General features: G+C 37.5%; 1 protein-coding gene across 3 annotated transcripts in view; it reads right to left on the bottom strand.

Annotated features, from left to right (window-relative positions):
- Nucleotides 1-25,852, bottom strand: part of ptpn4a (protein tyrosine phosphatase non-receptor type 4a) — a 79,971-nt gene that overhangs the window by 42,625 nt on the left and 11,494 nt on the right. For 2 of the 3 annotated variants that reach the window (XM_028435972.1, XM_028435974.1), the window contains exon 2: nucleotides 4,412-4,566. In XM_028435972.1, the coding sequence (XP_028291773.1) occupies nucleotides 4,412-4,549 (138 nt within the window). In that variant the 5' untranslated portion in view covers nucleotides 4,550-4,566. Of the gene's footprint in view, nucleotides 1-4,411; nucleotides 4,567-19,487; nucleotides 19,588-25,852 lie in introns of all 3 variants that reach the window. The other variant, XM_028435973.1, reaches the window with a different exon arrangement.

The raw sequence follows: 25,852 nt of genomic DNA, 5'->3' as shown, positions 1-25,852 counted from the left end.
TGTGTGTGTGTGTGTGTGTGTGTGTGTGTGTGTATATGTGTGTGTGTGTGTGTGTGTATATGTGTGTGTGTGAGAGAGAGAGAGGAAAAACACATGAGTGAGCGCCCAATCAGAGCACACGCCATTGGCAGAGAGAAAAAGAGAGGCCAAAGGAGAGAGAGATGCTCTGATAACTACTTTTTTTATCTTTTGCATGAGACCTCGATGCAGTAATGAGATCACTGAAAGACGGAAAACCCCAGCGTCTAAATCCAACAGTTTTGTAAACTCGAATGGACTGATCAATGGATCACGAACTTTGCGGCTCAACTAGTCTGGGACACTCTGATGGACTATCCTTCTATCCTCTCCTGTTTGCCCTTCTGTTCACTAACCCCAACCAGTCAAAGCAGATGTTCTCCACCTCTGAACCTGGTTCCGCTGGAGATTTCTGCCTATAAAAAAAGAGTTTTTTTCTTCCCACTGTCACTAAATGCTTGTTCATGTGGATCTTGTTGAGTTCTTTCTTTCTTACTATAGACTCTATTTTTTGTGTTTTGAGATGACTTTGTTGTAATTTGAGATATATGAATATAGTTGAATTGAATACTTTGTTCACAGTGGGGTGAACACACACCGACAGTCAGAGCAAAGAGGTGTGTGCGTACATGCGTGCATGCGTGTGTGTGAGAAAGAATGAGGGAAAGTCAGGAATGCGTGAAGCAGCTTGTTTGGACAGGAAAAAAGCTGCATGAGATTGTGTCGAGGTTCGATTTTCGTTCAAAAAGAAGAACCACGACCATCCATATGGCAAGTCGACTTTCATTTATTTTTCCAAAAATGGTGCCGGTGCTCAATATTTACAGTGGAACACAAATATTTACATCAAGAGAAAAAAAAAACACAACCTGGTCCCAGCTCTACTTCCAGCTGAGAGGCTTTCAGAAATGTCCAGGTACATTGCTCCCACATGCACCTCCAGAGAAAGACTGCCCTCTATGCAGCTTCCTACACTGCTTTTAACAGGTTAGCCCCTCCCATGGGTGTGGTTTAAATTAAACCAAAAACAATTATTAAGGAATACAAACAAAAACAATATTCACATCCTTTTCAAATAACTGATTTTCTAATAAACAAATGCATTTTTCAAATCACATCCTAAATTAATTCCCATATAAATGCAAAAACAATTAAGACAAAATAACCCCTGATCACATGATCTCCCACCCTGCGCTACTGCCTTACATAATCCCTTAGTTAACTCCGCCCCGTTTTGTCCGTCAGATGCTCGGAGACGTCATGTCACCGGTAAGAGTTTCCGTGTGTGTGAGAATGTGTGAATGTTTGTGCAGCAGGTGAAGCCTAGAACAGTCAAGTGTTCACCCCTGGCTGACTCTAGCAACAGTTGGGGAAGAAGGAGATTAGTTAAATGCATGATGTGAGGAGAAATACGGAGGGGAGAAAGAGAATGTGTGTGACGTGTGTGTGTGTGTGTGAGCGCGTGCGCTGCTGCTCGGTTAGTGACGGCACGGCTCCGTCACAGAGATGAAGGTGTTCATCTCAAGCATCCGCAATCGCATGCACACACGCACACACAGCAGTAACAAGCCATAATTCCAAAAAATTAACCGATTTGATCAAAAAAGAACATCTAGTACCATCTTGTTTGTCCCCGTGGATATTTTACAGAGAACCGACCACTAGCAACACCAAGAAGTCTACGTCTAAAGCCAAAGTGCTACACGTTACATGTGCTAACGGATAGCAGCTGCTATTTGGGATGTTTGTTAACGATAAACTAAAACAGAAACAGGCAAATGATGTCACCCAAAGGGGTGAATTTATCAACTTTCATGTTACTTTTTATATGATCAATGTGTTCATTTTTGTAGTTTCATTTTTTGGTGTAATTTTAGAGTACATTTTTGTACTTGTTATTATGTGTATTTTTGTAATCATTTTGTATATTTGAGTTTTTGTTTTTCATTTCCATGCCTGGAGTGATTGTGTATTTTTCTGTCATTTAGTGTATATTGCTTTGGTTTTTGCGTGTATTTTTTGGATTAAATTTGTGTATTTTGTCATCGTTTTGGGTATTTTGGAAGACGTATTTGTACGTCTGGAGTCATTTGTGCATTTTTCTGTCTTATTGTGTAATTGTTTTTATGCGTTTTTGTTTCTTTATATGCCTGGAGTAATTTTGTGGTTTTAATTTATTAATAATAATAATAATAATAATAATAATAATAATAATAATAATAATAATAATAATTCCTTTTATTTAAAAGGCGCCTTTCAGGCCAGCCAAGAAATCTTTACATTAAAAACAGTTTATTATTGTTGCTTTTTTTTTTTTTTTTTTTGGCACGTTCTTGTTATTTAATTTGTGTATTTTGTTTTTGTCATTGTTTTGTATATTTATGGAGAAACTTTGTGTATTTTCATAAATATCGTGTTTTTGTTTTCCTTTTGTATGTTTGCAGTCATTTTTCTGTCTTGCTGTGTGTTGTGGCTTTTCTATATAAAAGTCATACAAATTGCCAGATTATTACATGGCTCAATAAAATACAAATCATTTCATTTTTTTTCTTCCTGAAAAAGTTTGTTTCAGTTCCATCCCCGAATTACAAAACTGCTCATTTCCTCTTTTTTTATTTGGAGTTGTCTGATTTCCGAGTTATTTTAACTCACGGCTAAATGTCTACCCGCTGTGTTTTGGTTTCCATGGTTACTGCAGCACTGAATATATAGCTTGTGACCTTGGTCAGTCGTGATCAGCCTCTTTTTGTTGGACTCCGTCATGCATCTTGCTTTCATGCAACTACAAAAATCTGCTTTCATTGTATCGTTTTAGCCAAACATTTTCTATCGACATGAAGTTTGAGACAAAACCTCCCACACACACACGCATGCGCGCACACAACGAGGTGCTGGGTTCCCATGACAGTGACTGCTGCTGCTGGACTTTCACTATCTAGCGGCGTACTCAACCAGAGAGGGGATCAATAGGAGTACTGTTGCTGTCGGGAGGACTCGTCTTTCCCAGAAGTCATTGCTGCTGCTGCTGCGATGTGATCAACCACTGACAGAAAGAACTCATCATTCATTGAACCCAAAGCGCGAGGAAGGGAATCGTGTTCAGGGCGACAAACAGCACACAGACAGACGAGGAGAACGTATAAGAAGAAGATATGGAGACAGACTTTCTACTATAATCCATTATCTATGCTTATAGAGACAAGAGGACATTTTTCTGTTAATTTTACATAAGCAGGGCCTTCGATTTTTCCTGTTTATGGAAAACGGATGAAACAGACAGACATTCCTGAGACAGACATAGCTATAGAACACAAATAATACCATAAACGTTACTAATAACGAGGTGCGGAAAGTTTCCACAGGAAATATAGCTAAGGAATTTTGATAATAATCAAAAATGAAATTTTTTTCATGTTAATTATTTATCAGAATTAATTGGAAAATGGGTCGAAATTAACCCAACTTCCAGTTAATTCTAATAAATTATTTTTGGTGTGTGTTTGTTGTTCATTTCTATGCCTGGGATGATTTTGTGTATTATTCTGTCAATAAGTGCATTATTTTTGCATGTTCATGTAATTTTTTTGTGCAACTTTTTCAATTAAATTTGTGTATTTTGTGCTTTTGTTATCGTTTTGTGTATTTGCATGAACATTGTGTGCGTTTGTCGTTTTGTACGTCTGGAGTTATTTTGTAAATTTTGGTTGTTGTTTTGTGTGTTTTTGTTGCCAATTTTGTTGCTAATTTCTATGCTTGAATTTTTGAGTGATTTTGTGTTCACTGTGTATTTGTCATTGTTTTGGATATTTTTGAGTCATTTTGTGTATTTTTGTCATTTAGTGCATTATTGTGGCTTTTTTGTGTGTGTTTTTTTTTTATCGTTTTGCGTATTTTGTTTGATTAAATTAGCATATTTTTTGTCGTTGTTTTGGGTATTTTTGGAGTCATTTTGCATATTTGCATGAACATCGTGTGTTTGTCGTTTTGTACGTCTAGAGTCATTTTGTATATTTTGGTTGTTGTTTTGTGTGTTTTTGTCGAGAATTTCTATGTCAGGAGTTATTTATGTATTTGCTGGGATTCAATTTGTGTGTTTTGTCATTGTTTTGGATATTTTTAGAATAATTTTTATACCTGGAGTGATTTTGTGTATTTTTCTATCATATTATTGTTGCTTTTTGATGCATCTTTTTTATTGTTTTGTGTATTTTTTTGGATTACTTGATCCATACTCATGTCATGTTTGTTAACTCAACAAGAAGTGTCATTACACCATTTATCAAATCTCAATATTGTTTATCGCAATCTAAGAATGTCCCCAAATGGTGCAGCACTAGTGCACGATGAAGGCTTTGTTGATGAACGGGTGGTTTAAAGCTTGTGAAGTACTTACGCAGACTTTGAACGCCTGGACCGTGTTGTCCAGTAGCAGAACGTTGCACACAACCTGTGTGTGCTGCCTGTCTCGCTCCAGCTCCGTCGCCCGGACATTGTAGGATCTGCCAGCAGGCAAGCGGAAGCGCGCGCTCATCACGCTCCTACCTGGGTCTGCAACCAACAAAGAGACAGAAAAGTTAGTGAGTGAAGGAAGACAACAGGGAAATACAAGACGCTACATCTAATCTGTTAAATATACAGCTATTACAGTAAAATCTACAGTTGGAAGCATATAGACTATAAAAGCTAAGTGAAAAACAACAAATCCATACTGTTTATTATGAAATGTGGATGTTTTTTTTCTCTCCAGCACCTTACAAAAAAGCTGCAGCAAGCCTGTACAAGCACCAGCAGAGGGTAAATGCTTCATGAAGAAAGAATGTCAATGAGAAGGAAGGAAGGAAGGATACAGGTCTCTTATTGGAGAAACAGACATGCCAACGCACTGCAAACTTATTACAATAAAAGGAAAGAAACAAAACATCCATGATTCACCCATTCATAATAATCAGGTTAAAACAGCACTATTACACAACGACAGACACTTTGGACACTCTTCTCTACACTTCAGATATTTATTCACCAGTTTTGGATTTTTTAGCCACTGATTTGAGACGTGAACTTGGCTTAGACAACCACGAGAAAAACGTTTTTAAATAACAAGCGTGCAACCTCCAACAAGCAGATATTGTCAGTTATCTGGATCAATGATCCTGATCATGGTACCATCATCATTCACTAGAGCCCGAAACATTCAGGATTTTGATGACTGATGCCAATACCAATATTTGGAGACTTTAAAGTCGACAAATCGACAGATGCTGATAAATCCTCATAACCAAAAAATCGTCTCATAACATAAATCTGGCGATATATGAAAGAGGAACATTGATATACAAATGTTCTTACAGACACACCTTTTTAAAAAAACAAAACAAAAAAAAAAAAAACAAGATGAAATGCACAATCCGAATACAATCCGGATTAAACTCGGCTAACCTGACAAATGAGTCAAATTTCATACAGATTGGTCAATTACAAATTGAGATAAAAATTTCTAAAATTTCACTGATGATTTTTCAAACTGATCCAGATTCAGTATATTGATCCAGATCAATGGAATCTCAATCTTCCATGTCCTAAAGCAGTGGTTCCTAATCTTAGGGGCATGCCCCCCGTGACATCATGGGGTCATTGAGCATGAAAAATAAATAATAAAAAAAACATTTGCATCCAAAGAACTTTATTATTACCGTTAAGTTTGATTGCACATTTTTATTTTGTTATTTTTATGAGTGTTGAAGAAGATTGAAGAAGATATTTAAATAAAATTACACATTTTTTACCCATTTTGTTGAATTTTTTTGTTCTTCAAAGGAAGGTGCAACAGAAACAGTTTAGAACCACTGGCCCATGGTTTATTTTTTTTAGTCAGAATTTTGTCAAAGTTTAAGTACTTTTGACCTTATTCTGTTATCAGACAAACAAACACAAACCAAGACATGGATTTCTGAAATTTCAACAATGATGAGAGCAAGAAAGTGACTCTGATTTTTTTAAAACTGATCCAGATTCAGTATATTGATCAGGATCAATGGAAGTCAGAGGGGCACAAGAGGGGGGCAGGGGTTATTCAGCATGAAAAATAGCTTGAAAAGCATCTTTGCACTCAAAGAACTTTATTATTAATATTTTAAAATCTGTGTTTTTTTGAGGAAGAAGAATCACGAATTTCCCCTTTTTTTAATAAAAGTAAAACATTTTTTTTACCAATTTTGTTAAAAATGTTGTTGCAATTTTTTGTTCTTCAAAGGTGGGCACAACAGTAACAGTTTGGGAACCACTGGCCAATGGTCTATTCTTAGTTAAAAATTCGTTAAGTACTTTGAGGTTATCTTGCTAACAGACAAACAAATAAACACCAGTGAGAATATTACTAGCCCCGCCTGGCACCAGTTGAGAGCTGACTATAGTGACCAGCAGAGCCTGAACATGTATACAGTAAATGTGTCAGAAGTCGAATGTTCAATGCCATGAATACATCCAGAAGTCAGCTGCCCGTTTTTATTTTTACCTGTGCAGCCAAAAGACTGCAACACCCTCGTCCACCAGAATCCCCAGGAGCGACCTGCCCCACAGTGAGAACCTTTCCAAGTCCTTCTACTGACCTACAAAGCTCTCCAGGGGTCCCCCTTCATCTTCACTGAACACACATCAACCACCTCTCACCTCCGTCGTAAGGTAACAGCAGTGTGTGTGTGTGTGTGTGTGTGTGTGTGTGTGTGTGTGTGTGTGTGTGTGTAGGAGATTGTTCAAAGAGAGTAGGTCATTGCCTCAGAGCTCAATGAGAGGTGAATAAAGCTCACAGTTCTAGCGTGGATGTTTGAGGAAGAAGGGAGAACATCTCTTTAATGTTGAGCTAAAGGTCAGCAGATAAATCTTTAACGATGAGAACAAAGACCAACAGTTTGCGGCCTAGACTCACAGAGTTTGTGATAATGACACAAAATGGACTTTGATTAATTGTGCGTGCCTGGCAACATGATTTACGCTATATTTACGAATATTTCTGTTTATTTCTGGGTCACAAAATGTTGTCGCGCTTCCTGGTCTTCGCTCAAAAGTGATGCATTTAATGTGAGTTATCACCTTAACCATACGCCCCTCCCCTCAAGATGCACCCCCTTCCCCCCAGTCCTCCAACTGCTATATACCGTACATTATCCACATGGGCAGTGGGGGTTCAATACCCAGGAGGAATGTTGACCATGTAAAGGTGCGTTCACACCGAACGCGACTTAAGCGACACTGGCAACTAGATTACATTCAAAATCAATGTAAATGACGCAATGTCAACCTACCTACCTCCAAGCGACGCAACTCTTTCTACGGTTGCCTGAAAAGTTCATCCCACAACACAACACAAAAGCGGGCCAATAAAAATCCATGAAGAATTGTGATGTTAACGTCCGTATAAGGCTGAATGATTCATTGCATTTGCGATATTATCACAATATCATAAAACGCGATTTTGTAATCACAAAGGATGGAATTTTATTTTATTTTTCCTTGTCCTGTCTTGTATTGTTTTGTTAAGTTCAGAGAGTGTTTACGAACTGCAGTCCACATGTTTACATGTTTCATGAAATGTTAAATTAGTTAGATATGTTATAGAGGTAAAGCCACACATTTGTTTGGTTTATTGTTGTAATCTGTGCTTTAGAAATTATATAATTATTTAAAGTTTAAATAAATATGAAATGGTTTATTATACTTGTGTTCATTGAAAAATACATGACAAGAGGCCCTTGAAAAAATAATCGTATATTAAATCACAATCGCAATATTGAGGGAAAAAAAAAATCACAATTAGATTATTTTCCAAAATCGTTCAGCTCTACGTAGGTACATAAAAAAAAAAAAAAAAAAAAAAAAAAAAAAAGAGTGAAACCCCAGCGATATACAACTGGCAACAAATCATTCGATAAGTACCTTATTTATATCTTTCGTGATTATGTGCGCCGTCTGTATGCTTTATTCTTGTTGGTGTTCTCCAGGTAGTGCCCATATTATGGAGTACATTTGGCTGAACAATTTGGATATTTTTGTAGCTCATGTGGTGGAAAAAGTCAATTTTTGGCACCTTTTCGACACGATAGTAAGTGAACTATTTTCTCTTCTTCTTCAACAACATGTGATTAAAAAATATGCCATGTTATTCATGTTATATTTGATTGTAATCTATGATCATTGCTCATAAATATTGTAAACATTGATAATTATTATTAACCTTTATACATCTGATATGTTTACATGAATGTGTTCTATCAAATAAAATCCACTGGATTCATCCTCAGTCAGATCAGAAGGTGCCAAAATATCACCTTCACCGAGAACTTCATGTGACGAGAAACGTGTAACGTGTGTGAGATGTGACGCTCGTTGTGCTGCACTGACTTCCAGGTGAGATCGATATGTTGCCCCCATGGCAAAAGAACAACCAACGCACACACAGGCGGCTGTGCACGCTGATGCCTGCCACAGCTGCAGAAACCAAGCCTGACAATGAGCAGCAACTGAAGCGGAGACGAAGCCATGCAAGAGTGAAGAAGGGAAGAGAAGCAGGGAATGAACAGACCATGAATTCAGTGTCGAATGATTCAGTGCCATCATTGTTTTTCCAATATTTTGAAGGTTAATAAAAGGCTGCAGGCTTTTGTTTATGACCTACTACAAACAGGCCTCCAACTAACTGTTTCTGTATTTCCCAAATTCCGTTTCAGGGTTTATCCATTCCTATGTCTCGTTAGATTACGTCCCGAGAGCAACATTCGCCACACTGCTAGACCCTTAGCCACTAGTTTAATGAATATGGATAAAATACAATTGAAATGTGTAATATATGGTCCCATAATGAGTAGTGCAAGATTTTGAACAGGATTATATGTGGAACTGGACATATTTGTCCATTTGACACACTTTCAAATCATTCAATCATCTGTTTTCTGGTGAAAAATAGCGTAAATTAGGGCGGAGCGATATGGACCAAAATTCATATCTCGATTTTTTTTTTTGCAAAATGGCAATAGATGATATAAATCTTGATGATTTTAACTCAATGAAATCTTACCAGAAAGACAATTCCAGGTTAAATTTGCTGATGAAAATTGCCACACACGCACGTTTATTAACAAACAGCTGCACAATGTGTGTCACTTTTGGCTTTTTCTCATGTAAGGGACAGCATGTGTGAGTGAGTTCTGTAGTGTGGCTTGTTTAGGGGAAGGTCTGGGTTAGAAATCCATCTAACTGTGCTTTTCATGCTGTTTTGAGAAGTAGCAAAAGCAGTGACTCCAAAAACGAGTATTTTCGATAGACAATATTGTACATTTCTATATCACCAAAACAGAAGACATTGCCTTGTCGTGTCTGAACGTAAATTCATTTTTTTCTGACAGGTTTCCACGATCACAGAAAATCAGAGGCCTTATGTAACAAATGTCCCGGTTTGAACGCTTTTTAAAAATAAATTCCATGACTACTGTGATCATTGATTTCTGAAAGAAGCCTTAGGAAAAGCATGCGAGATTAACTTAAAGCCAAGTACCATTTACAAGCCCGCCAGCTACCAAACAAAAGGAAGAAAACAAACAGTAATAATTTAAGAATTCCCTCTGATTACAGGATGCAGAAACGTATCTGGGGCCTATCCCAAACTATAGGGTGTAATTACACACACACACACACACACATTAAAACAGGGACTTGAGCGAGAGCTAGAAATGATTATTCATGCTTCTGTTTCATCCATAATCCACCGTTCTGTGACACTCATTTGAATTGAGCTTCAAAATGCCAAGTCACCTCATACAGTAGGTGTCACATAACACTGATTCTTACATCTTTGCACTGGCTTGCTCTGCATTCCAGATATCAGTTTAAAACACTTGTTTTTAGAGCGTTCCATGCCAAAGCTCCTTGTTTTGTTACAGAACCTACAGTCATTGACTTCATTCTAATCTAAATCTAACTTCATAACTTAAGAGGGACTATTTAACTTAAAAATACCACGTTTTCATATGACCAGGAAAGGTTTTTGTATTTCTGTTTGGGGAGTTTAGATATGGAACAGTCTGGACAGTGAACTCAGGAATTGTACATTCATGAAGCAACCTAAAAAAAGATATAAAAACATTATTTTCAAAAGATATAGTGGGGACAATTCTTAGCAGTACATTATATTTTGTTAACCCTATATATTTATATAGGGTAAATATTGCTATTTGTAAAATAGTTGATTGCGAGTTTGTGTTTTTGAAAATATTTTAATATGTTTTAAGGTGAAACTAATCGTTTATGTTAGTTATTATAATGGGAAGCTAGGTAATTAATAAAAAAAAAAGGATTTACAGATGGGGGTGGGATTAAATTAGTATGTACTTTTTCCGACTCCTTGCAAAAAATGTGTTGAGAATCTTTTTCTTTTTTTTTGCTTCCTATGATTTTCATGTTCGAAATAAATAAAAAATCTAATCCAATCGTAATGTCTTTCATTAGGTTGTAACTTTATCGAGTATGTTTTTAAATTTACATTGTGGGAAATTAAAGGGCAAAGGCCTGTTTTTATGTGAATTTCTCCCTTCCAGCTCCATTGTATAGTTTTCCGTTTTGTTCTCTTTGTTTTCCATGTTTCTGCTGTATTCTCTCCAGCGTTGCTCTGCTGAGCTGGACAGGACGGCCACCCTCCCCTGAGAGAAGCCTCCGGATCTCCGGAAGCATGCTACTATTATTGCTTCCTGCAGTCAGCAGAGCTCACAAACAGGCAGGACTGCGTGTTTGTGCAAGTGTGTGTGTGTGTGTGTGTGTGTGTGTGTGTTTACATGAGGGCCCTTGACCCGACAGTTTCCCCCTCTCAGCTTTATTGAACGTACAACCTTCCTGTCTATAATAAAAAATATACACCTTTTCTTATAAACACATTTCTTTGATCTTTACCAGTCTCTCTCACACACACACAGGCGCGCACACACACACACACACACATAAAAATTGACACCATCCTTCGTAGCGCACAGTTCGGTTGCACCGCAACACAAAAAAGTCATTACCAGCCTAATGAATAATGATTCTCCAGAAAGTTTTTCTCTATCAATAAAGAAAAAAAAAACAGAACCTTCAAAGGAAACACACCACAGTTGTTCCCAGTTCACACGTGGGTCAGGTATTGAACTTCATTTGCCCAGTATATGTTTCTATCTATAGCCCAAAATGTCTTCAAAGAAGCTACTAGAAGATGAGCTATATATGGCTTTTTTCTGTCCTTTTGTTGCTCTGAAACAAACGCAATGAGAGACTCATCATTAGAAATCCCAGGAGAGGTGAAACCTTGCCAGGAGAACACAGTTTTAAAAAATCAACGGCTGCAGACACACAGGTGGCCAATTACAGAGAGGAATAGGAGTGTGTGCACAAGCGCGGGTTTGCAGACAGTGGATTTTTTTTGTTATAGCTTAAAAAATCAAAACATTTGCATTTTTCTTTTCCTGCTGATCCCAATTAGCATACAGTGCTGTATCTGTTCTTGTGTCCCCTCCCCCCATCCAAATGCCACCATGATCCCCTTTGATTCCACTTATGTAGGGCAGCCACCAGAGTACTAGGCAGAGTGCTGTTTCATGTCTGCATCCGTCTCCGCGCATTAGTGAGGCAACAAAACATTTAAAGCGCGTTAGTTCGGAGGAGGATGGAGAGGAATGTAGGCAGGGAACGACCTACGATCACATGTTAGGGTCGGCCATATGGCCAAAGTATGATGGTAAACTCCTGCAGTGACAGAGGAGGAGCGTACACACTGCTGTGGCCTTCAGAATACACCATGAATGCTCCTCAGAGTCCATTACAAACCGAGGAAATGTGTTAAAGGCGTGACCAGGACAAAACTAGAGAAGTGTCTAGCAGCATCTCTCCTTTGGCTAACCTCACGCCTAAGAAGACTGGGATTTAGTCCACATTGTTTCTTTCTCCTGTTGTTTCTAACAGATTTTCTGTACAAAATAAATTTGTCTTTTTAAAACACGCTGCTGCAATCACAGAAAAGACAAAATACAAGTTAAATAAAAATATTGAAACGGAAATGGAAATATTGTTATAATTTGTATACATTTTTTAACAAAATCAAGCTTGAACAACAGGGAATATCCCCTTACGTGCATGTATCGTGCGCAAATATGGCCAAAAATGATGCAATACGATGGAGTTCACCTCCAGAAATGAAAACCGCTATAGGACAAGGATTAAACAACAAATGACATGTATTGGGACAATATCGCGCATTTACACGCAATTTTCCACTGTAAAACAGGCGGTCTAATGTATAGCAACATTATCAAATGGACAGACCTCAAATCTCTCAAAATCTGTCGTAAATGTTTTGTTCCTCTCTCCTGCAGATGTTCATGAGTCGAGGAGACGATGTCTTCACCAGGGAAGCCTCAACCAGAAATGGTTACACCAAAGACCAAGTTTCCAGTTTCATTTTTTTTAATACATTTTTTGTTGTTACATTCTTACTTTTTCAGTAATTTTGGTTGCTATATTTAGAGTTTTTTTTTTATTTTGTTAAGCATGGCATAGTTGAAAATAAAACAACTTTAATTTGTCATGTAGGGTCATATTTTGATGTATTTTAATGATAATTATGTCATTTATTGTCATATTTTGATATGTTTTGATGATAATGACTTTTTATTGGGTATAACATATCGGGTAAAAATCACGCAGCAATAGTGATGTGTTACTAATTTAAGCGATAGTGTTCTCGGGTTAAGCATGTTTGGCATGATTTCAGGAAATGTAATCGATGGTAATGACGTCTGATTAGGGAAAGCCGATGAATTGAAAAGAGTAAACTGTTGCAGAAATGGGTAAAGGACTCAAACGGAATTGGGGATATTTTAAAACTGAAAATCTGAGCATCAACAGATCATAGGAGAGGTCAGTTAATGGAAGAGGACAACATGCGTCTTAACTCTAAAGCAGCTGTAGCTGTATGTTGTAGAGGAGACTTTAGATAAATCTGTACGTCGACCATTTAAATGTGAGGAGCACTAATTACACTATTCCTGACATCATTTGAGAAGCCTGTCCGGTTCAGTTCTCATCCCTGTGGTGTGAATTTCATCCCAATTCAGCATGGCTAAGTTGCAAACGTCTGCAAACCACTACGTGAACTTCACTGAACCCGTATGGAATAAGCCTGGCTGCGTGTGTGCATGAATGAAATACCTGACTCGGCTGTCCACGCTGCGTTGGAAAAGGGAGGGAAACAGTGGTGCAGTCTTTTCTAGCTCTCAGCCTCTATCTGCACTGGGTCACTTTCACACAGCTGATAGACATGTGCTACTACAGCTGTGCAGTTTGGCTAAAATATCCAATGTGTGCAACCAGTGCCATTCTTTACATCATGACCACAATTTGTTCTAAATAATCATAATTCTTATGTGTGAATAAAGCATTAAAATTAGATATAAAAACAATACATTTGACAAATGAAAATGACAAAGAAAATTAAGCAGAATATGCAATATGACATGGAGTATTAAGTTTTCGGGCAATTTGACACATTTACACTCAATTTTTTCCTGTAAACAAAATGTTGCTACGAAATCTTATATGACGGATTAGTCCTGAAGTGGAATTAGCTATACCACATGAACTACACCCTCACCTACATGTTTTAGAACAGAATCCCACATTTTCACAATATTTTGGGTTGTAAAAACGCATGGCCAAATGTCTGGCAAGTGTAGAAAAACAAACAAACATGTCAAATTTTGCATAACGTAATCTTGCGTGACTGCGGCGCGTTTTCGTCACTTCGACAGCAGAGAATTACAAAATAACCATAGTAACTAACCTTATCAAGCACGTTTGGCATGATTTGAAGAAGTTTAACAGCCATTAATGATGAATAATCAAGAATATCCAATGAAACGGAAAATAAACAGAAATGGAACAATCTGAAACAAAAATTGGGGAAAATATGAAACAAAAAAATCTGTGGCTCTACACACCAAGACAGAGTAGAAGTTTTGTTCATAAAGCAAACAGACCGGCATTGCATTGTTTGCATTCACACTGAAAGCAACTTCAGCGACTCTGGCGACTAGATTACAATCAAAAGTGAACAAAAATTTGTGAATTTTAGTGAAATAAAATTAAAATTGCACGATCTGAGTCCCTGGAAGTTGCTTAAAGCTGAACATTTTGAACATTTCAAGTGAATTTGTATTGCGAGATCCAGTCGACAATGAGTTTCTCCCTACTTCACTTCCCCAGTCATTACATCACTGGAGAAACATGGAGGATAGAGTGATCGTGGCTGTATGCGGCTACCCCGACTTGTACGACACCTCTGCTCCTTTTTACCGGGACCATTATAATATAAAATAAAATACCACATCTGGATTTTGTACACCTAGGAACATTAACATTTAATTTCCACACACATTTCCCCCTAAAATTACTGAAAGTTACAAGCACTAGCAGTAGATCATGATAAACTTCTATTGGCCACAGAAATATCCAGAAAGGGCTTCACAACAATGGAGACACTGATTGTAGAAACGAAAGCTGTGCTTGAGGGTTCTCTGGATTGTCTTACACTAAACCACACCTGCTGTCAGATCAACAAGGCTACAAGGGATACGACATGAAAGGGTGAAATCTGACTCCAAACACGTTTGCTGTGTAAAAGCTCAATACCACCACTACCTCACTGAGTGAGGTCATCACAGCCTGAGGATGTGCCGTAATTTAACAGTTCAAATAGTTTGTATTCAATCACTAAGAAGTCCAGAGTCAAACTAGCTTAACTGCTACGTTCCATTGACTTTTCTCTTCCTCACCTTTAATAACTATTCTCTTCTCTGGTCTTAAACTGTCAGTATGGTCTGTGAGTCCACTATGCTAATTAAAGTAATCAGTGCCAGGGAGCTTCCGATTACCACACCGCGCACACGCACGCACGCACACACACACGCACACACGCACACACACAGCCATTCATAAAAGCCAGCACCTGTCATGGAGATTCCTACTGAATCAGATACAGATAATGGAGCCTCACAAGGACTCCTGGTCTAAATGGTTTAACCAATCTCATATAATCTCTACTTTACTTTACTTTTACTTACTAGTTTACAATTACTTTTGGTTATTGTATTGATTCGAGCTCCTTAGTTTTATATTCTGTCTACCTATCAAACAATCATCCAGTCTTTTATTAAAGCTATCTTCAAAATGGCTAAATGTAAAACAGGAAACACTAACTAATTGATATTGTAGGAAAAGTTTTCACTGGAAGTGGTGGCAAAATAATAATGCATGTTTATTTTGGGGTTTACACAGAAACTGAAGTGATATCACTGGGAATACTGCAAAGAAACCAGAGCAAAAATGGAGTAAAACCAATCACTGTCCACTTGTTTGGTGAAGAAACAAGAAATCGCAGTAAGAATGAAGTAAAAACACTTCTTTGCATCTGTCTACAGGACTCCACATCCCACAACACAATGCACCAAACTTTTCCAACAACGTCAATAAGAGAGTTTATCAAAGATCAAGGCAAATTTTTACATAGTTTTTTCTTAGATTTATTGATCTATGAAGCCGACACAGTCTGTATTTGACTTAAAAAAATAATCTCAAGCAGCTTGTTCTACAGTTTAAATCTAAACTCTTGAGGAAAGCCTCACCAAACACACAAGATATGTCTTGAAACAGTGGCTAAAAAGACACAAAACAATGCTTAAACTTGAAATGGTATCGAAAACAATCATTTATCTAATGCACTAAAAATTCCAAAAAGATAAACATACAGATATTCAGTTTCCAACAAAGCATTACTCTCGATTAGTCTTTCTTAAATAAATCATAATTTGCTCATTTTTAAAATATAAACCAAAATGAATGCTCAACAGCTACAAAATACTCCCTGATTGGATGTAAAGCTGGCGTATTGTTCAGTCATTAACCAACAGCATGTTGACAAACATCACCATGAGCGTTCACGTAAAAACCTGAAAGTGCAGCAGCAGAAACGCAGCTCTGATTAAAGCAGCACATTCCTATGATTTCTCTTTTTTTCCTCTTTCCTTTTTCTGCTGACGCTGGCACCTTTAAATGCTACCAGGGGTCGAGTTCTGAACACGTTGCAGATTTCCACCCGCATCCAAGCCCAGCCCTGTGCATTCCTGCCCCACCAGCGGGGAGGCCAGGTGTTCTGTTCTGAGCCCACGCCCTCCCACTGTGAGGTTAGCAGCAGAGCGGCTCCGCTACCACCAGCACGGAGGCCACGTGTGTGTGCGCGTGCGTGCGTGCGTGCGTGTGGGTCGAGGTTACACTAAACTCTTCAGTCCCTGTTCTAAACTTAACAATATTTATCTCCAGAATTGATTACATGTCTTCAGGACATTTTTATTGGGTGTTTTAATAGTAAAATGTTGGTGCTTAGTGTTAAAACGGCAAATTTAACTGGAATATGCGACAGGTAGGGGTCAATTTATGATAACTATAGTAAAGCAATAATAACATTATGTGGCAAAGTCAGGGCCTGGGGGCCAAATCTGGCCATTGAGAGAATCCAATTCAAGCACGCAAAAAAAAAAAAAAAATCAGAAAAGCCATGAATCATTGTGTCATTTACCAACTAATTCAGTTGTAGATATCTCCAAATGAAAACATACATTCAATGAAACTCCACAATATTAAAGGGCTCACATTTTCCCCATGCTTATATTACATGATAGCAATCATTTTTCATCTTAAACTATTAAAAGAACTCTCAATGTTGTTCAGTGAGCCCTTACAGTCCGTAACTTGATACAACTCAATCCATCCAATGACTTTACAGATTATTAATTTATTCTGTTCAGCAGAGATTGATTTTAAAGTTAAATAGGAAATAAGGTTTTCATCCACATACCCACTTGCTCTGAGAGTGACTGTAGCTTTAATAAACACCAATGTGCAGCTCTCGTGTTGAGATATCAAGTGAGCCCACAACAGAAGAGAGTTTGTTGTGAAAAGGACTTTTGTCTTCTTCTTTTAAGCTCTTTAAGTTGTTTGCTAATATAAGCAGTGGAACAAGGTTTTTCTCCAGCTTCCAATTAGCACCATAATGAAATAAAGTTGGTCAACATGATGCTAAGTTGAGGGACTGATGTCAGTAACAACGTTCAGTCTCCAGCACTCTCACCATGACCCTGCAATGCTATTCTTAGACACTGAAGCTGTTCAGGTCGTAACACTTGAGCATTCAACTCATCTCATCAAATTCCAGCTAATTTCTTCATTACCAGTCCACCTTTAGACCGACTTTTTGAATCTGTACTTGCTGTTGGTTGGAAAAGAGCCAGCAGGTTGTTGGTGAACTGAAAACGATGAAGAGGCTTTAGTTTTTCTATAAGACGCACATCAAGTTTAAGCTAAACTGTAACGTAACTTAACTTCTTACCTTCTAATTTTTATTACTGTGGCAAACCAAAGCAAGATATCTATTCGATAATTTAGGTTTTTTGGATCCAACAGCATAAAGGATTATGTTAAAATAAAAATTAATACAAAGTCAGTGGAGATCTGCCCAACCAAAACAGCATAAAGCCACAAAAAGACAACATATACACAAAATGTATTTATAAAACATACAAAATAACAAAAGAAACATAAAAGTACAAAACAACATATAAACCCTAATACTCAGATTTGTCATTATTTTAAACACATTACATTTGATGTGTTCATACTGAATTTGTGGTAAAATATTTGCTGTAATCACAGGAAACCATTGTTTAAAAATTGTCGCCCATCACAAGAAATAATATCAACCTTCTATGTTTAAGACAATGTTATAATAAAAATAATATCTATCCAAAAGGGGGTATAGCTAAATTAATTAATTTGTTAGGGCACACAACCAATAAATACAAATTCTCCAGGTGTGTCACTTAAAAACAAATGTTTAGACAAACGAATTTGCTAGCTTTTATTTCTTTTCTTAAATTATTAACGTGGCTCACTGCATCCATTAGGTGACTTCTGAAAGCTTTTTGAGAGCTCTTTAGATCTTGGTCTCTGACAGCACAAGGAAAAACAAACAGCAAAGGGAATAGAGGCTGCTTAAATGTCAGTGGTTTAAATAATACAGATTTAACCTTTGCGTTTGACAGAACCTTACACCTCTTCTTCATAACTCTATTTTACATTCATTTGATGAAGTAAAAAAGGAAAGAAAAAGGTCTAAAAGCCATAAAATAACGTTTGCATCTTGTTGCACATTTTCTCTCTTATTCATGTCTTCACTGCAATTATCTACACAAAGGAAAAAAAGTCTTCAACATTTAAAAATCTTTTCTTCATTTTAGCAAAACCGTCATCATTGAGGCTCTGTAATGCTTCCCAGCTTTAATTTGTGTGCGTCTTGTAGGACTTCCATTTTTCCTTTCCAAATTTCCCCAAATGCTTTTTTGAGATATTCGCATTTTTCTTATATTTCCATTTTATCGGCTTTCCTAAATTCTATGTTAATAACTGACAAACTAAATGCTCCAAATCATGCCAAAAACGCATAACAGGGAATAACAAAAGGTTTAATGGCGAAATTACGGTAAAAACGTAAAAAAAATTGATTTCAGGAAGTTAATTCTTGGGAAAATCAGAGGCTTTCCCTTTGTAATCAACGTTAACTCCCAGAATAATAAACAGTCTCCTTATGACTTACAAATAATAAATAATGGATCAAGTATGTTTTCTGTTGCACCATTTAAACATTTACCCTTCCTTGCCTTGCCCAAGTAGAGGTGTACCCTGGGCATTAGTCTGATCAGCGTCATATTCCTTTGTTTTCATTTATAAAAGAACAGGTAGGTATGAATGATAAGTTCCCGAAAACCACGTGTGTCAAACTCTAGGCCTGGGGGCCAAATCCGGACCTTCTGAGCATCCGATTCGGCCCGCAGAAGAACGGGAAAATTAGTGAAACTAATTCAGTTGTAAATTGTTCTTTAAAGACCTCTCTTAGTCTTTCCAAAATCCTGCAATTTTTCTCAAATAATTCCACAAACTCTGCCCAAATTAAAAACAATTTGGCCACAAAATAAATGAATCAAAGGACATTTAAGTATCTGTCACTTATTGCTTAAATATTGTTGATGCCTTCCATGCTTTATTTCTAATTTATAACTAGAAGTGCAAACTTGGGCACATAATGTTGAAATTGTTCGTTTTCCCATCTAAAACCTGCAGCTCACTTGTGATCCAACTGGTCTGTATTTGGCCCTTGAACTAAAATGAGTTTGACACCCCTGGTGTACATTGTACTTTACAAACCAACTCATTCATCCAATAGATCACAATAAAATTCAAGCGACCAAACTACACAGATATTATTAAATAAATACTACAGCCATTGAATGTGTAACACCATGCATGTGTGTGGGAGAGGTGCGAGTAAATGGCTCTGAAGCAGTGCTTACATGAAGAGGTAGAGGATGAAGGTATAAAGGCAGGTGGAACATATTGTGGTGGGTAAACCCGGCCAAAACAGGAAGACGTGGGCGTACCAAAGAGTCACCTCTGTGTTGAGAAAATAGAGAATATCGTTTGAAAAACGGCGAAAGAGACACTTGTTTTGACTTTGTACATACTAGATGACACAGACAGTTGGCCTCGAGATTAAGCCCTAGGTTGAATCATGTACAACAACGTGGTTCTAACTCACATGGGAAACTGAAAAAGCTAATGCTAATCCCCCAAACAGCAAGCTTTTTCTTTATTAAATCCAGTTTTGGCAGGGGTCACTGTGATTTGGTTTGTTCTCAATACCGTTACAATAGGGAAACTCTACGGAAAGCACCATAGTCAACACTGTGTGACACTGGAGCACCTTTAGATACCATGATTCTCACCTGGTTGTCTGGAATCCGATTGTAAGCAATGCTAGAAAACAAAATCCTCCGGACCAAGGTTCATGAACTTTATCGAGTCAGCCCTTTTTGCTATAATAAGACTTTACAAAAGAAGATTAGTGTAACGTCGGAGCTATTCGAGGCTTAAATCAAGGGTGCACATGCACACCATTTTTTCAGCTTCTGATCTACTTCTAAAATGGTGGAATCTGCACCGGTCTTAACACCAGATCAACAACACCAGAAATGAAGAGGAGATAGAAGTCACTGTACCAGCATGAGTTGGCATCAGAAAAACTCTTCTCTACCCATGAGGATTGTGTTGGAGCAGGAGAACAACTAAAAGCTGCTGCATTGGCGGCCCTCAAGAGCCGGGTTTGAACACCTGTCGTCCTCTACATTGTTGCAAAATGGTTTTACTAACGAAACTCTTACATGTCGGATCTTTCTTTGTAAACCCCTCAAAAAACATCCACCATTGTTTTGCCACAACTTTCAGAGTAAACTCCAGAAATGTGTTGGGAAGTCACTGTAGCAGAGTTTATTTTTAGAGGCAAACTCAAGAAATTACAGTAAGAATGAAGTAAAAACACTTATATGCATTAATCTAAGGCAATGGTTCTAAAACATTTTTGGCCCAGCAAGTAGGGCTGCACAATTTTGACAAAAAACTTAATAGCAATTTTTCTGACAGATATTGAGATTGCAATATCACTGAAATGATAGAGACTGAAGAAAAAACCTCAGGATCTGAGGTTAGGTTATCGCTAAGGCTGTTACCGGTATTTTTAAGGTCGCGTTAATCCTCAAGCCTCAGACAAACAATGATACTGCCGTGCTGCCTGTCAATCCTCCTTAAGAACCCGCATGGAGAGCTGACTGATGGGAGGGGCTACTGTAGACAGTAGGGATGTAACGATTTATCGTAAGGCAGTTAAAAAATCGATTCATAGGTATCACAGTTCAAATCGATGCGCTGAAAATTTAATCGCGGTACGTTTTTTTTTAAACAGCAGAGGGCACTATATATCCTTCTCGTCTAAAAAAGTGTAGGCGGCGGGCGTAATCTGCTACTAGTTTCTTTCTGGCCGCCATCAACTCTTAAACATGTTCATGAATGATTCCTTACCCCTTTAGCACCGAAAGAACATCTGTAATATTACGTGAATATCTGTAAAAGTCACGTTTTTCTATTAGCTCTGTCTGCTAGCGTAGCATCTCTTCTTCACTGCAAGGATATCTGCATGCCAACCGACCACTGGGTTACCAGCGCCCTCTGCTGGTTCAAACAAATATCTGACGTAAATGCAGTGCAGACTGTTTTTTTTTTTTTTTTAAAGTCCAATTGTTAAGGCACAAAATACATTTTCAGTTGCACTTTTAAAAGAAAAAGAACTATTATGCAGTTTTGCATTGTTTACTATAGAACCAGAATTTAAATTAATAGGCTTCTTCTTCATTTGTATTATTCCTTTATTTATTTCATTCAAGATTTATTTTTAGTTAAATTGCATTGTTTTGAATAGTTTATCAAGGGATACTTTTGGCAATTAAATATAAAAGGAAAATAATACAGTATTTTAAAAAATAACGGAATATTTGTCTACATTCCCATTTTGTAAAATAAATCGTGAGAGAATCCTATCGTGAACCCAGTATCGTGAATCGAAACGTATCAGGAGTTGAGTGAATCATTATATCCCTAGTAGACAGTGCCTCGCCTCATGAGTAGGCATGTCTGTAGACGCCATCTACACATTTATAATTGTTTTCAGCCAAAAAACTGCACACTACAGTAAAACACATGGCTATTTAAGCGGCTATTGTGATTTTGAGTCAGAAAAGTGTGTGCCGCTGCAAAACCAGAGCAGCAGAAGCAGATGAGTAAAGTGTGTGCGCCGTGCAGGGTTCTCCGCAACCTAGCCTTTAGCCTAGCGGATAGTCCTCCGTGGCAGCCACGCTTCTGCCGTCTGTCGCGTTGCCTCGGTCTGCTCCAGTGGCGGCGAGTGCAGGTAGACAAACCCGCTGCTTCGTGGGCCGCTGGGTCATCTCGGCGTAGCAGTCCTTTTCTTTTCTTTTAGTAGGTTTCCCGGCACATTGGCCGCTACAGTGCCTCGGCTGCCGGCACCATTTAGTTCGAGTGGTGACTTGCGATCATATAGTATTTTACAGCTAAAACGTTGAGTTAATATGGCAAAACAGGGATAAATCAACCTCGTTGTCACGAGCCAGTGCAGCAGCAGCCATCAGAGGTACAGCTCACTAATTCTACTTTTGTACAATTTTTCATTGTTGAGTTGTTTGATAGGCTTGGTTTGAATATTTGTATTGTTTAAATAGTTGGTGTAGTGCTTTGTTAATATAAAAAGATTATTTATACGTTTTTTTTACTGTTTTATTTATACATTTATAGTGTTTTATTTAGAATATTTTGTATTTTTTCATTTATTATGTGTGCCATATTGTTAAAAATATTCAAAAATAAACAGACTGATGTTCATTATTTGTTTTTTGTTATTTTGTGTTTTTTCATTGATTTAAAAAAGTAAGGTATCGATAAAGTACCGGATTGAATAAGTGTAGTAGTATAATACGCATCCCTAATGTTGAAGAGGTAAAGCCACAGATTTGTTTGCTTTATTGTTGTAATCTGTGCTTTCAAATTTACATTTCATATTTATTTAAAGTTTAAATAAATCTGAAATTGTTTAGTATGAAACAGATTGATTTATTGCTTGTGTTAATTGAAATATTAAATCACAATATTGAGGAAACAAAAAAATCGCAAATAGATTATTTTCCATAATCCTTCAGCCCTAATTATCGCAGTAGTGAAAACCTCAATATTGATGTGATTAATCAGTTAATTCTGCATTACCAGCAAGTACCCCCTTTCTCTTATTTCAGAATCCAAGTAGCCCCTTTGTGCGACAACATTTTGCTCAGACGTTTATGAAAAAACACATTTTAAAGAATGTCATTATAAAAGAGTGGAATGAAACAGTAACAGAAATAGTGAATCCTAAATGGATTCATTTTATAGTTTTTATCGTTTGTAGTCATTTCCCTCCTGGCCAAGACTTAAAAGATCAGCTTTAACACCAAAATTATGATCATCATTTCTAACTTCAAAATAAACATTATAAAACTCAATTTTTAATGCTTTCATTTGTTCATTTTCCAATTTCTCTCTCTCAAGTACCCCCTGTAGTGCCATTGCATACCCCCATTTAATAACCCCTGCTCTACAGGAATCCACATCCCACAATACAAATGCACCAAACTTTTCTGACAGTGTCAATGAGACAGTGTTTACAGTGGAGATCAAAACAAACTTCATGTGGCAATTTCAACCTTGTACATTCTTTTTCGAGCAAATTATCTTAAATTTATTGAACTATGAGGCCTCCACTATGTCTTTATGTGATAAAGAATGATTGTTTAAACCATGAACAACAGTTGCATAATGAAAAAGTGACTGTAAGGCAAGGGAAATACGTTCCATGCCAGAACTGATTTAAAAAACACTATTACTTATCAAACTGTTTTTGCATACAGCAGAAGTCAAACACAGACACATTCGGTCAGTGATTCATTCAAAAGACTCAGCATTCAACAGTAATTAGGATTCTGCTCAGGCAAAAAGGTGATAAAATGCACATGCAGACTTGGGGTCCTGTAATTAATGTCATGTATTGTCCTGTATAGAGAACAGCTTCCATGGCTGCGAGGAGACTTGTGGGTAGAGAGAAAGCAGGCGAATCAGCTGTGACTCAACCAGTGCTGGCCCCCCTGCCTCATGCTGAAATCGAGAAACCACAAGAATGTAACAGCTTCTGTTATTATCCCTCCCTGCAGCCTCGCAGCCTCATGGCATGGCCCGGAAAATAGTACCGAGTCTGCCTTGCTCGTCTCCGTCTCTCACAGGTTCTACTTCTCCTCGTGTTCTCAGCTCTGACACACATGCTTGAGGATTTCCCAACGACCGTGGCTGTCAATATCACTCACACATTTCAAAGTCTCACACACACACGCGCACACACACACACACTGAACCTGAGGAAAAACCGATGAAAACAAGCAGCCAAATGTTTAGCGCAGTAACAACAGCCAACAGTGTAACATTGTTCCTCTAGTCGTCAACTTTATAACCAAGTTCATTCAAAACATCACAGACAAAAGAGCCTCATTGGTTGGAACGAGACGCCTGAGTTGCATGTGTAACATTTGCCTTTATGTGTCACAAAGGGCTGACTCAGCAGCTCCTCTGAAAACTTTTTTTTGTGACGACTGCCCTGTGGCCTTGTTTTACAGCCTCTGAAGCAGACAGCACTGGTAATAACTATAGCCACAATGCAGAAGCCACAGACAGACTACAGTCTGTACGTGTCTGTGTCTTGCGACATAATGAAGATATTTTTCTTTCCGATTTGAGCATTTTGACAATGAAAAAGCTAAGTTTCTCACCAAAAACACAAGCCAGTTTAGATATTGTGTTTGTTGGGAAACTCTTCCAGGCTGACCACAGCAACCTAATCAAAAAGCTTTTAAATGGATCGTATGAAATCATATCCATCTCCTTGTGCTAGTTATGGTTACAACATCAGTCATGTTGTATTGTCAATTAACAAATGCATGCACAGTTATTGCAAAACATACCTTTAAAGTACTTTTCTTAACATATTTCTTCCTTGAAATGCAACCGATATAGCAGCCAATATCAGACAGATGTGCCTTCTCGAATATCCTTGTCATGTGATCCTACAGACAACACGAGAAGGCATTGGAGGCACGTTTGACGTGTCTGAAGACATTATTATTGCAACTTCTAATGCGTACCAGAGTGATGTTTTCTCTCGCAACTCGCTGTATATTGCTTTGAGTGACTGGAGCGAGCAGGAGAGAGATTAGATGTCCCATGCGGAGGATACAGAGAGGATAATCTAGTGATTCCAAGAAGTAAAACTGCAACAGCTGATACAGAATAAAAAAAATCTTGCGTAACTTCAAGCCTAAGGTACAAAAAAAGATGTTGTTTTATACTTTCTTTATGCTTCTTTAGTCATCCTGTGTGCACTATTTTAGGGTTAAGATTATCTGAAATTTTCGCAAAAAACAGACAAAAATTTTGGTATTGCCTTTTTTAAACAAAAATGGCAATTTGTTTTTTTAAAATACTATTTTAAACAAAATCAAGCAGAAACTGCAACATGACACGGAATATACCATTCCATGCATGTTTTGGGACAATATCATGCAATTACACAGCAATTTTTCACTGTGGGCAAAGAAACAAAAATACCAAATCTGATTAATATAATACAATGGAATTCAACCCATGAATTGAAAACAGTTATACGACAAAGACTAAACTCTCAACTTCAAATTTTGGGACAATGTCGTGCATTTTAATGCTAATATTCACCATAAAATTAGTGCCCTAATATCTAGCAAGGTTAAAATGGACGGATGTCAAATCTCGTAAAGAATCTTGATTTATTCCAGTGCGTGCCTTCCGGTGCACTGCTTAAGCATAGATATATAAAATTAATTTCAAAAGTTAACTCAAATGTAATAAGCATGTGTGGCACAATTTCTGTAATTACATCTGATTAGGAAAACTGATAAAACAAAAATTAAATAGAAAAACGGATGCCGAAATTGAAAGAAATGGGAAAATTTACAAAATTTTGAAAGGAAAATTGGAAGCTCTACAATTGGTGAGCCAATGGGACAGAAGTACCACACAGGTGGTGTTGCCTGAGAAAGGTTTGACATGCTTGTAATTAATGATTGGAAGATATCTTATTAAAAGTGTAGCTAACAATGTGGCTACACTTATATATAGATTATTATATAAACAGTATGTCTTTGAGGTTTGTGTGTCATTCCGTATGTGATCACAGGATCCTTTTCAAAGCAGGCAGCCATCT

The sequence above is a fragment of the Gouania willdenowi genome, chromosome 21, assembly GCF_900634775.1.
Source record: "Gouania willdenowi chromosome 21, fGouWil2.1, whole genome shotgun sequence".
Taxonomy (NCBI): Eukaryota; Metazoa; Chordata; class Actinopteri; order Blenniiformes; family Gobiesocidae; genus Gouania; species Gouania willdenowi.
This window is presented reverse-complemented; position numbering and strand designations above follow the sequence as displayed.